At 40.1% G+C, this 12072-nt stretch overlaps 1 protein-coding gene across 2 annotated transcripts in view; it reads left to right on the plus strand.

Annotated features, from left to right (window-relative positions):
- Window positions 1-12072, plus strand: part of snd1 (staphylococcal nuclease and tudor domain containing 1) — a 179868-nt gene that overhangs the window by 137556 nt on the left and 30240 nt on the right. For both annotated transcript variants that reach the window (XM_042404023.1, XM_042404022.1), the window contains exon 19: window positions 1190-1331. In XM_042404023.1, coding sequence (XP_042259957.1) covers window positions 1190-1331 — 142 coding nt within the window. The remainder of the gene's footprint in view (window positions 1-1189; window positions 1332-12072) is intronic.

The following is a 12072-nucleotide window of genomic DNA, read 5'->3' on the forward strand; positions in this document are numbered from 1 at the left end:
CTAGCATCGTTAGCATAGCTGCGCCGTGCTGTGCTTATAAAAATAAGGTGTAGCCGTGGTGTTTGCTCTGAAGGATGTCATGGTGCGGATATAAAGTCACACAGCTGACAGACTGTTAGCCTAGCATGCTAATCTTATGTAGACATATGGATGAGACCATATGTTTACAGACTTCCACAGATAGAAACAGATGATAAGAGCGAGGGGGTTAACAGATAAATAGAATAGTTCTAATTAAATTTAAAATAATTTTCCTTTTAAATCAAATGTCCCAAGATATGAATGGAAAATATTGTTCTTGCAACTGCATTTATACCTTTTTTTTCCCTCAAATGTTGCTTAACCATGTCATGTGATATGCTACTTCAGTATACCTTAACAACAAATATTACTGGGGCCACTACAGAAAATTGCAGATGAACATTTAATACCCAGGAATTCACATTATAGACACTACCACTGACTCTCCCTGTAACAAATTTGCCACAGTTTCACACATTTGACCATACACGGTCCAGCAATATACTAGATTTTGACCTAGTTTTGTTAAGCAAGATATCGACCCAAAATACGCCTCACATAGTTGTACATGAAGTAGCGAGTAATTAAAGGGAATGAGGCACCAGTCAAACTCCAGATTTCGGTCCCATGGATACTGTTTGGGCCAAACTAGCCCAACTCCTTACCCTTGGCCGTTGTTCAGACGAAAATATTTTTCATATATTCATATCTACTGTTGTTGAGGTTAATATTAGCTCTTTACAAATATGTGTTCTGAATTGAAGTGTGACCATATATAATGAGTATCAAGAATGTTGATGGTGATTAATACATACCAAAGCATGGTATGTCTGCATAATATTTTGGTCCCTTTTGGTATTTTGATGCTCTCATAAATATGTGACCAAATCAGTCACTAGTGTAACATGTGCAAATCACTATTGTGCCTCAAGATGGGGAAAAAATAATAATTTTTAAGTGGCTGGACATATCAAGGACATTCCCAAGGTCATCCTGGTTCTTATTAACTTGAGTCACGTTCTGTCTCGCTCATCTATTCTCCATATTTGCATTAAACTTTTTTCCTCAAATGATAATCTTAAGTGTCTTAGCACCATGTTTATATTTCCCACGTCTGGTATTTATTGAAGTCATTGACCTGTCTGTGTCTTATGTTTTATGTGTGTAGGTCTGGGCCAACTATGAGGAGAAACCAGTAGAGGAGGTTGTGCATCTAACAGAAGAGAAGGAGCGTGTGGCCAACTACAAACCAGTATACGTCACCGAAATCACCGACACCCTGCACTTCTACACCCAGGACGTAGAGACAGGTACCTTGAGATTGTGATGTGTGTTTGTGTGTGTGTGTGTGTGTTAGTGTGAGAAAGCATACATGACCATTTTAAATTAAAAAAGGGTAATGATAGACATTTTAACTATATAAAAAAATTAATTTAAAAAATTCAGATCAAGAGACTAATATACTGTGTATTGTCAAATAAATATGAAATTTGACACAGAAAACATAACTAGTTTAATATTAATTAATAAAAATTGAAATTGCTGCAGTGATTTTATCATCTTATGTACTCCCAGACTAAATACTACCATCAACAATCTCTCCACACAGAGGCGCGAACAAGGGCTCCCTCACTTTTTATTCCCTTTTAACACCAGACTGACTTTATGAATGACAATTATCTCTACCACTCAGACATTCACCTCATCCCTTGCTGCAGCATCCCTCCCACCAGCAGAAACAAAACAAAGGACATCCCGCTTGTTATTACTAGTGAATGACTAGAATAAATCACACCATCCCCTCCTGTCACCAGCGACAGGGGGAGGAAAGAGGAGAAAAGTTCGGAGATGGGAAAACTTACAATCCCTGGTATCCCCGCATGGCTGCTCCCTCTGACAAGCTCTGTATGTGTGGGTATATGTGAATGAGTGCACACATAATACCTCCCTGAATTCTGTTTTGCTGGGTTACGGTCTGTTTTTCAGGTAGTATACTTAATGGGCCATCTTATGCCATTACGAAATCAAGGGGTGTGTATGTGTATACATATGTATATGTGTTTAATTACAAGTGCATAAACACATCTATTTATTATCCCTCACTGTACTAGAATTTAGCAGTTTTCTGTCAGACAGTAAGTTGTCCAAGGAAACAACAGTAATTAAGGGAAGAAGGAGCTTCTGATTGGTCAGTTGGCTACAGTTCACTGAGCAGTGCTTCTGTGTTACTAGCAATATATCAAAGGTAATTTAATATTTTAATGGTCATGTAATAACAGAATGGAATAATCTTTTCAGAAATAATCCAAAGCAATGTTTACAGAAATGTAATATAGCCAAAAAGCATATGTTTTGGCCTTTTCTGACTCAATGTGACCATATTTTGAACCTTGAAGTATAGTATAAGAATAAGAATTTCAATCACCCTGTCCTGGACTCCATGAATTTTGTGACTTAAGTATTGTAACACACAATTACACACTCAGAAAACACACAGTGACACTCAAACCTGCATTCACAAACTAGCTGGAACAGATCTGAAGCCTTCATGCCAATCACTGTCCCTTCATCGTCTGCCAGTTTGTGTGTGTGAGTGGTGCAGGATGCTGAGGTCTTCCTCTGTCAGCCGCCCCCCACATCTGGCTTCGCTGGCAGCCGACTGTCAGAGGCCATGAAATTGACTTTGGCCACCTCTTAATTTGCCTCACCGCCATAATAAATTAATTTGCCTTCACCTACTGCCAATCTGAGCCTAAGCATCACTTGCACCATACTAATCCAATCACATATGAGTGCGGAAAGGATTTTGACCCCAGTTGTTCTTTTAAAAGCCCCCTACCTTTCTTTCCTTTTACTAGACACGCAGTTTAACACTGTTCCTTAAAACCTCCAGGTGTTTCTAAGTGTGCACATACAATCTTCTATTCATCTTCTTGCCACAAGCTGTAGATTCAAATCTAAAGCCCTTACAGCGCCTCTGGCTCCTGCAGCTCCACACTCCTGCAAGTCAGTAGGGGTGTGGAGGTTATGTGCAAGGTTTTATCACTGATCAAAATCACATGTCACTGGGAAGAGGCTGAAATGTACAATACATGGCACATGCTAACCCGAAGATAGGGTTAATGCCTTCAGCATCACTTACTGCCAGCAGGGAAAATGTTCAAGTGAAATGCAAAGTGGAGTTTTTGCCTGTTATGGAATATCTAAAACATGGTTGGAGTTTAGGGGCTTCTGGGAAACATACTGTGCTCAAGCTACACATGAAAGAGCAAATCAAAGTGTTTTTTATTGATTTTTAGCATATTTCTCATAAACACTGTATATCTATAAGGGACTTGGGGAAACAGCAAGATGCAAAGCATTTACAACTTTCTCTCAGTATCAACCTAAGTGTTGCATTTAAAGAAATTGTACACAAACTGCATTTTTTATATTGCTGTTCTCAGTGTATTCTGACAGGAGAGCTGTGAGTTATTTAATCTTTTCTCATATAAAGGCTTGATTTTAGATGATCCAGCAATGCTGGGGCCGGTTTATTTATTTATTTTTTCCTTTAATTGGCCCGTGTTCTTCCACCAAGAGGGCTTATGTGCTAGTTAAAAAAAAAAAAAAAAGTGTTATTCTCAGCAGGGAAGCAAAACCTGACCGGTCCTCACCCCCTGCCTCCCTCTCCTCATCTCCCTTTCTATCAGGCTGTTTGCCCCTCCCCGCCGTCCTCCACCTCTTTTTCTCCCTTCGTCTCTTTCATTTTTGCTGACGCTTCCTCAAAGCTACATTAAGTCATACCAACCCCTTGAAGAGCACATGAAAGTGTTAGAGTGTTATGGCCTGTAAAATCATACAAGCTGAGTGCTTTGCAATATCATTGCATGCAACCCCAACCCCGTATCTTCCCTCAATTACTGAAGTGTAGGAATTTGTTTACTCAGATAAGCTTGGAAGCAGAGGCACAGAGGCACAATTTCATAAATACTTTTGTGATTGCAGATGATGACAACGCAAGACTTCACATTAACATCAGAGTCGTTGTAATGTTTGTGCCACAGTTAATGTTAAGTATGTATAATAGATGCACTTGGCCATACCAATTAACTTCTAACGAATCATGTCTGTCAAGTAATGTCCTTTGAAGTATTGATAATTACAAAGAGGGGATGGATGCAATATTATGAACAGCACAATCTCATAATCCAAGTCACATTATTGTTTGAATGTGGGAGATGCACTGCTAGAGGTTGCATTAACATTTGCATTAACATTTCAAATACAATTACCGGCAAACCACTGCTTGTAAAGTTATCACAGTTGAATCTGCATGATGCATCCTTAACAAAAATGCACCTTCCACGACCCACATTATGTAATCAAAGTTTGATTGTTCACAACCACCACACCTGCCGATTTTCTCCCATTACACAGCTAGCAACTAAGATCAGCTAATCAAAATTCAGTCAGTGTTTTTAGCACATTTCCCAGATGGAGGCAACACTTTCATTGAGTACTCCTTGAACATCCTTTAGGCATTGCGCACTTACTACAGGCAGCACAACTGGCTTTTCCCTGGTCTGTCTCTCCCCTGATGTTCAGTTTGGAAGCTAGGAACAAACCCCACTGAAAGCAACTTGATTGAGGGAATAAAACAATATAGTTACAGCTTTGCTTCTGACACCATAATGATGATGTATGTTAGCTAGGGTTGGGTACCAAACTCGGTACTTTTAAGGGTACCGACCAAATTACATCAGTACTACCAAGTACCAATTCATGGTAGATCAGTTGGTGCCAAATTTCGGTACCTTGTGGGACTGAGAGGGAGCACAGCTCTGAAATAAGTCTTAAAAACACATATTTACCGGCCATCTCACACTGAGGCTCCGACACTGACAGGAGCACCAACCCACAAAGAGATGCAATGGATCCAATTTCTTGTACAGCAGCTAGCAGCTAGTTAGCATGGCTAGCATTGTTAGCATAGCCGTGCTGTGCTGCATGTAGCCCATAGACTGTATGAAAATAAGATTTAGTTGCGGTGTCTCCGGTTTAACAGCACCATGCTGGGTAGGTAACAGGTGTGTTTGTGTTTGTTTGTGTGCTCTGAAAGACGTCACAGAGTGGATATTAAGTCACACAGCTTATGGACTGTTAGCCTAGCATGCTAATCCTATGTAAACATGTTTACATATGGTCTCTCTGTAATAACAAAGTATGTATTACTGTGTTATTTATTATAACTGGACTGTCAGTCCATATCCCCACTCATCCATTCTTTAGTCTTTCTGCTTATTCATCATAGCGGCTGTGTTTAAGTACTTATTTATTTACTTTATGTACTTGTGATCTGTAATGTAATCCATCTGTCTGTCTGTCTAGCTTTTATTCTGAGCATAAAACTAATCATGAAAGGTACCTATATTTATAGGACCAAAAATGATTAAAAATACAGCTGGGACTGGCTGGGAAAGTCATTTTTCTGCCTGCAGTTAAGCCCCCATTTGTTTCAGCCATTGCCTCAATAAGATAAGATTAACTTTATTGATTTGCACAAAGGAAAATGAAAGTGTCACAGCAGCAAGAAGAAAAGAGGAGCTGCAAAATATTCCAGGTGGTAGGATAATACTAACGATAATGAGCATAGGGTAGAAATTACTAGGGTTTTGAAAATATGAGTGTTTTTATTTTATCTAACAAAAAGAAAAATTGCACACTAGTGAGACTTTGGTGTTATAAATATGGTAAATTGTCCGACATATACAGCAGATAACATTAAGTAGAAATGAGAATGATACAGAATTAGTTTACATTTGACTGCAGTATGCACTATATCGTTTTAGAAAGATGGCAGCAGATTGTTCACTTATTTTACTGATAATGAGGACTACAGTAGAGAAATAGAACCTGATGTTGTAACCAGCATGTAATAAGCAGACAGTACATTTTAAAAACAGCAAGATTACAGCCATTAATATTTAGATGCAGTTTCCAAACCATTAACCATGTGGGAGTTGTGGCTGTTTTATAGTCCTGCATTTATTTATTTACTTACATATTTATTTAGTTATTTATTTATTTATTGTGATCTGGTAAGGGCTTGTGCACTTGAATGGACATTTGTAGGCCCATGAAATAATCGTCATGCTTTTATCTTCTTAACGATTGTCAAGTGTTGTGGAGAAAATGCAGTTTGTAATATCTTTTAATTCTCCTGGGGTCCAAAGCGCTCTGTGTTTGACCCTTTTTCCCCATTTTAATTATTCACATTTAATAACTCTTAAGTGTGGGTTTTTTTCATGTATGGATATCGTTACATAAGCTCGATAAGTGATTAATTTCACGTTAGGAATGGTTTTTCCAAGTCACTGAGAAGCTTGAGGGATTGCACCCTTTAATCCTCAGTTCATTTTAAGGGTCTTTATCTGTTACTGTATTCGTTTATCTCTCATTGTCTCAGTTTCCTCTCCGCACACATTATCTCTCCCTCGTACCACTGTCTCTCTTTTCTCTCCCTATTTTCCTTGTGTATGTTGCTCTCTCTCTCTCTGGAGGCAATATGTAATTACTGTCAGAGAGGGACCTGCATAGATCTGTGTGACCTTGGACACTAAAAGACAGAGGCCACTCCAGGCACAGGGGGAGGAAGTAACTCTGTACTGTACACTGTTTTTGGTTTGCCACTATGCTGGAGAGTTGACATAATTAAAAACTACCTAAATATAGCCCTGAATTCTTAATGGGTGTGTATCTATAATGGCTACAACCTGAATATTGGATCCCTGCTCTGCCACTTTTGTAATTGTTTTAATCAAAGACACAATACAAGAGTATAAGTTACCTCACAAACTTGTAAGCTGTGGCAAAAGTCCTAGTTGTACATGCACTAGTTTAAGGAGGGTTCCAATTGAGCTAGACAGATAGATCTTAACATACTGCAGATATACAGTATTGGTATTAGAGTATATGTCAGCCAATAAGTAACAAGAAATTATAATACAGAAATGCCAAAAAACAAAAAACAGGCTGTGTTTTTCTCTCTTTGTGAAGTTTAATGAGATGTGGCAATCCAAGTTGCAGTTGTTGATTGATGTCCATATTAGGATGCAGCTACAGTATGGACTAATTTACGATTGGGTTTACCTTGCCATGTCCTCAGCACGATGTCTGATACACACACACCTAATTATCGTGTATGAGTTAGTTACAACACTCAGGCATGTCAGCTCCAGCCTGCATGGGCTGTCCTGGCCTACAGACTGTATCACTGGGCAACATTCCTACAAGGTTTTCTTTGCCTAGCTCGCAGCCTCCCCCTGATTTGGACCTCACTCAGTTGTCACCTCCGTGGGACTGGATTGGTAAGCCCGGCCTCGACCGACAAACACACATTTTCTGCCCACCCCAAGCCTCAGCTGCAGCACAGTTGGCGGTACATCCTGTCTAGTGCTTGTTTCCTGGCACCCATACAGACTCATAATGAGTGGAGTCGTTCCCCCCAACCAGGTGCCACTCCGTCCACATTATTCACACTTCTACCTTTTACACACAGCAGCTGTTCATCACCTAATGATGCTGGACCCAGTTACTGATGGAGCAAGGCAAGCAGGGAGCTGTTCTCTCTCTGGCTAGACTTCAAACCAGACCATTTTCTATCTTTTGAAACTAAACTCCATTACTTTTAAATGTTATGTTTTAATCTTATCTTTTTTACAGACTTGTCATCTGTATCGCCAATTGAGAATTTTCATATAGGCATAATAACTTGTTCCCTCTTTGTGTTGGTTTCCTCTTTAATGTAAGACATCTTCAGCCAATATGGCCTCCCTACAGTGATCTCACTGTATCACAGCGTCAGTATCTCTCTTTTCATGTCTATTTCTATATTAAGTGGAGGCAAGTTGCCACAGTAACTGTGCTATTCAGGGTGTTGATTTCAATAAGAGGACATGAGAATTACTGTAGCAATTCATATTGATCAGGGTGAGTGGCCCACTAATTGGCTGTCATGTCAAGGCTGCTGAGTGATGATTACTTAATACAATTGAGCTTAATAAAAAAAAGGGTGCACATTTAGACATCATCGTCGTTTTATTTGTTATTTTTTTTATTTTGGATGAGATATCTTTCTGTTGACACTGTGGGCATCAAGCCAAAGTCAGGCAGGGGTTGAGTTGAGATAATTAACTCCTATACAAGTGCGTTATGAAACTACTTTATCAAAGGTGTTTCAGAAAGTTGTTTCTTTTCTGTTAATCTTGTGAGTTCTTTTGTTGAACAGTCTAATTAAAACAATGAAGGAGAGAAACTAAATGTAAAATGAAAAATATATATATATATATATATTGGAGTGCAGCAGACTTTCAGACAAAAGAATTGCAACCAAGCAACTAAGTATGACAATTGTATTCATGATTATGTTAAATAGTCTGATGGCCCCATCAAATCAGATAGGAAAGGTTTTAATTTCACTATTATTCTCCTCATATGGATGCAGAGATCCTACAACTAAAGCTGCGATAATTTTAAATCCAGTGTGCTTTATCCAGAGCCGAAATAAAATTGTGTTAATGTTTATTGTATCTTTGTCCATCTGCCTTTCTAGGTCTCATATTTTATTTAGTTGAAATGTGTACAAGGTCTTGTTGGAGTTCAATTCAACTATATACCTACAGTGAACAAAGTAATCAAGCATGTGAATGAAAGTTGAAACAGCCGAGTCGATGCTGCTGTTTTTCACTTTCACAGCTCCCTGCCACTGCAGCAGATGCAATATTTAGAGGTCAGACCCTGCCTGGGCGATCTTCCCCCTCCCAAGGCATTCATTATTAAATTAGATACGCAACTTAGCTTCTAAAAGGTCAGCTCACCTGTCGGTTTGAGGTGGGAGGCTTTTGATTTTCAGGTGGAAAATAAGCATCTTCATTCACATCCTGCACTATCCCAGCGAGCATGATTTGCACTAATGTCAACTTCTGGGTCTATTACCTAAAGCTGAATGGCTGAATGACACTTTTCGCAGTGGTGAGCCACTTATAGGTCCAAATGGGGTTCTCTTCGAAATTGGCCAGCCTCATCTCCCCCCACATCTCTCCCCCCCCTCGATCCTCTTCCCCAAATGTTGCACAGGGCCATCTTATGAGTATATTTGGACTCCTCACAATCCAAACAGGGCATTAGCTGCAGTCAATGAGGCTCGACAGGTAGCTGAGAGAGGAACAGACTGATTCAAAAAGGGAGCCACAGATGCTGTCTCTGTTTAGATTTTTCTGTGATGGCTTTTCCAATTACAGAAACAATAATTTGCAGTAAAAGGCTCCAGACTGCCGGGAAGGATAGAATGAAACAGGGTAATTGGTGGTGGTAGGGGGGTATCGCATGAGATATAATCCATATTACTCTCTAGCGGGAGTGGAGCAGCATTAGTCAAGCAGGGGGGATCATTTGTTTTTTATAGCGGCCTCCCTCAACGCTCGGCAGATGCTGACACCACTTTAAACATGACTCAGGAAGGGGAGTAAATGGCCTTTCTCTTGTCTTAGCTCCCTCCTTGTCACACTGTGTCTTCAGAAAATGTACAAACATCCCTGGGTGAGCGCCGGTTCTTTGTTGACCAACCACAGGGGGCATTAGACTTACAACAGCTGTGTGTTTGCTTGCACACACAAATGCAGGCCTCCCAAGCCAGTACATACTGTACCCAGCCTGTGTTTTGTTGTTTGTCAGTGCGGCCTTTTACCTTTGAAGTGTTGCTCGCATGTCCTGAAACGCAGCCATTCCCATACCGCAGAGGATAAAGCCTGTCCAAACCTCATGCATATTTAACACTCCAAACTAACAGGTGAGCTAAAGCACAAAGCTCTGTTCAGTGGCTGTGAATCTCTCAGATGGTAGATGAATGATGTACTATCCATGAGTCTTTGACCAGTAGGTTCGGGCACACAGCAAAGGCTTAGCAGTGTTTCTAAGGAATATCAATGCAAAAAAAAAAAATTTGTGCGTCAGCCTCAGTTTGACTGTGTATCACTCCTCGAGTTGTTGCCTTCCTCTCCTTCCGTCATAAATTATAGTCAATTACAGCCAGGTTTATATTTCCGGATCCTCTCCAGTCGCTTGTTTCCCCGGCAGGTGTCCTTTTCATAGCGGCACTCCACTTTGTCTCTTAATTCTTATAAGCTAGGAAATTAGAATGCTTTCATAAGCAACCATTGCTCTGTTGGCCTCTGTCTCTGTCATATTGTGATTATTTACCCTTCTGTGGTTTAATGGCTTTCGTAAACAGCTTAATAGAATTCAGTACGGCCTTGGGATGCGTAGCAAAAGGGCACATGATTCACTGTTTTCATTGGCTTTTTGTCCCCCCCCCCACCCCTTGTCTCTGCTCACACACCGTGTGCCGCAATGTAATCAAATACGATCATAACCAACCTGTAAAACCGTTGTCAGTCTCTCGACCCTCTCTCTCTCTCCTTCTTCCTTTCTTTCTCTCTCTCATTCTCCATTGTTTTCTTGTTTTTAAGCCTAATCGCTTCCTCACTCTGCACTGGGCATTCACAATGTAATTATATATGATTTACAAACAGCTGCAGCCATAATGGTGTATAAACAAATTACAGAACGAGGGTGAAAAAAACAACAATAGAGGAATAAAGAGATGAAGACAGAGAGAAATTGGCCAGCATCAGACACAGTCAGTGGTTGGCTGTTTTTTGGATCATCGCTTTGGCTCTCCCTTGAACACAAAAATGAGCACTCACGCTCGACATGGTTTACCCCTTCTGCATGCAGATATTTAGTTGTCTTTATGCCAACATTAAACAGGAATCTGCCACTGTAATGCAGACTGAGTGTCCTAGCTGTACTTGCTCCCTAATGTGACTGTTCACATTCTTCAGAATTTCACTGGGATGCTTCACTTGCATAAGAATTTGCGCAGTTGACCCCAGTGGGCCCAGATTTTCTCTCTGTGCTCGCCTGCAGCATGTAAAGCTCATTTCGGTTTACTCGGATGCTGACTGCAGTCAGAGCTGTGTCTTTATTGTAGTCGGCTGTGTGTGTGTGTGTGTGTGTGTGTCCTTGCACATGTCTTCATTTCCTGCCTATTACTTTGTGTTGTGATATGGCGTAGTTCCGTAGGTAATTTTCTTACCATGCCTCTCTTGACAAGCAATCAGCAGGACTTAAATCTACACACATGGATGATGTGCTTGTGATAAATTCGTAACCCCAAAGCCAGCCCACCTTCGTCCAAGAAGCCGGCACAGCAAATTAGACCTGTATATCCCTACAGAGAATATTGATAATGCATGAGGCACACCCTGCATACTAAATCAAACACAACTTGCAGTTTGCAAATGTGGACATTATAAAATGCTCAGGAGCACACACAAGGAAGAAAGGTGTATAAATTAAAAGATGTCAGTTTACTACTATGTCAGGATGCTGCCTGCAACAAGGAAGGGCTAAAGCTGTCAGTGTGTCACAAGAAATGTGTTTGGTAAATAAGTATGCATTGAGAGTTCCACATATTGATCTGTCAACAGTGTAAGCATCATAAATTGATGAGTTGATTTGTCATTGTAAATTGAAGATAGAATAAACACATTTAAAAGAAAAATGTAATCATGAACCAAATTATAACAGTACAGAAGGACTTCAGGAGAAATGTTTTTAGGAGAAGAATTAACAAGTCAGGAGGCATGTCAGTCAGTGGATGAACATGGATTTATTGTTAAAGTGTGACTGGACTTGACTTGGAAGTAATTGGAGTGAATCTATGGGTCACAGCAGATCATGAATCACCTTGTTAAAATTGGTGATCCATAACACAACAGTGTCAGTGCCCCTTTGACTGCAAAACCCCAACCAGAGCCTTTATAAAGTCTAGTGTGTGTGTGTGTTTCCAGACCACAAAGTAAACATATGGAATAGTTATATCAGTACACACATAGTCAAAGTGTCTTTTAATCGCCCTGCAGTGAAACATGAGAAATACGATAACTGACATCAGAAAAAAAAGCTCTCAAGATTTATAATGCATGCTGTACCAAATACCAGAGCATC

This window comes from Thunnus maccoyii, chromosome 23, assembly GCF_910596095.1.
Source record: "Thunnus maccoyii chromosome 23, fThuMac1.1, whole genome shotgun sequence".
Lineage (NCBI taxonomy): Eukaryota > Metazoa > Chordata > Actinopteri > Scombriformes > Scombridae > Thunnus > Thunnus maccoyii.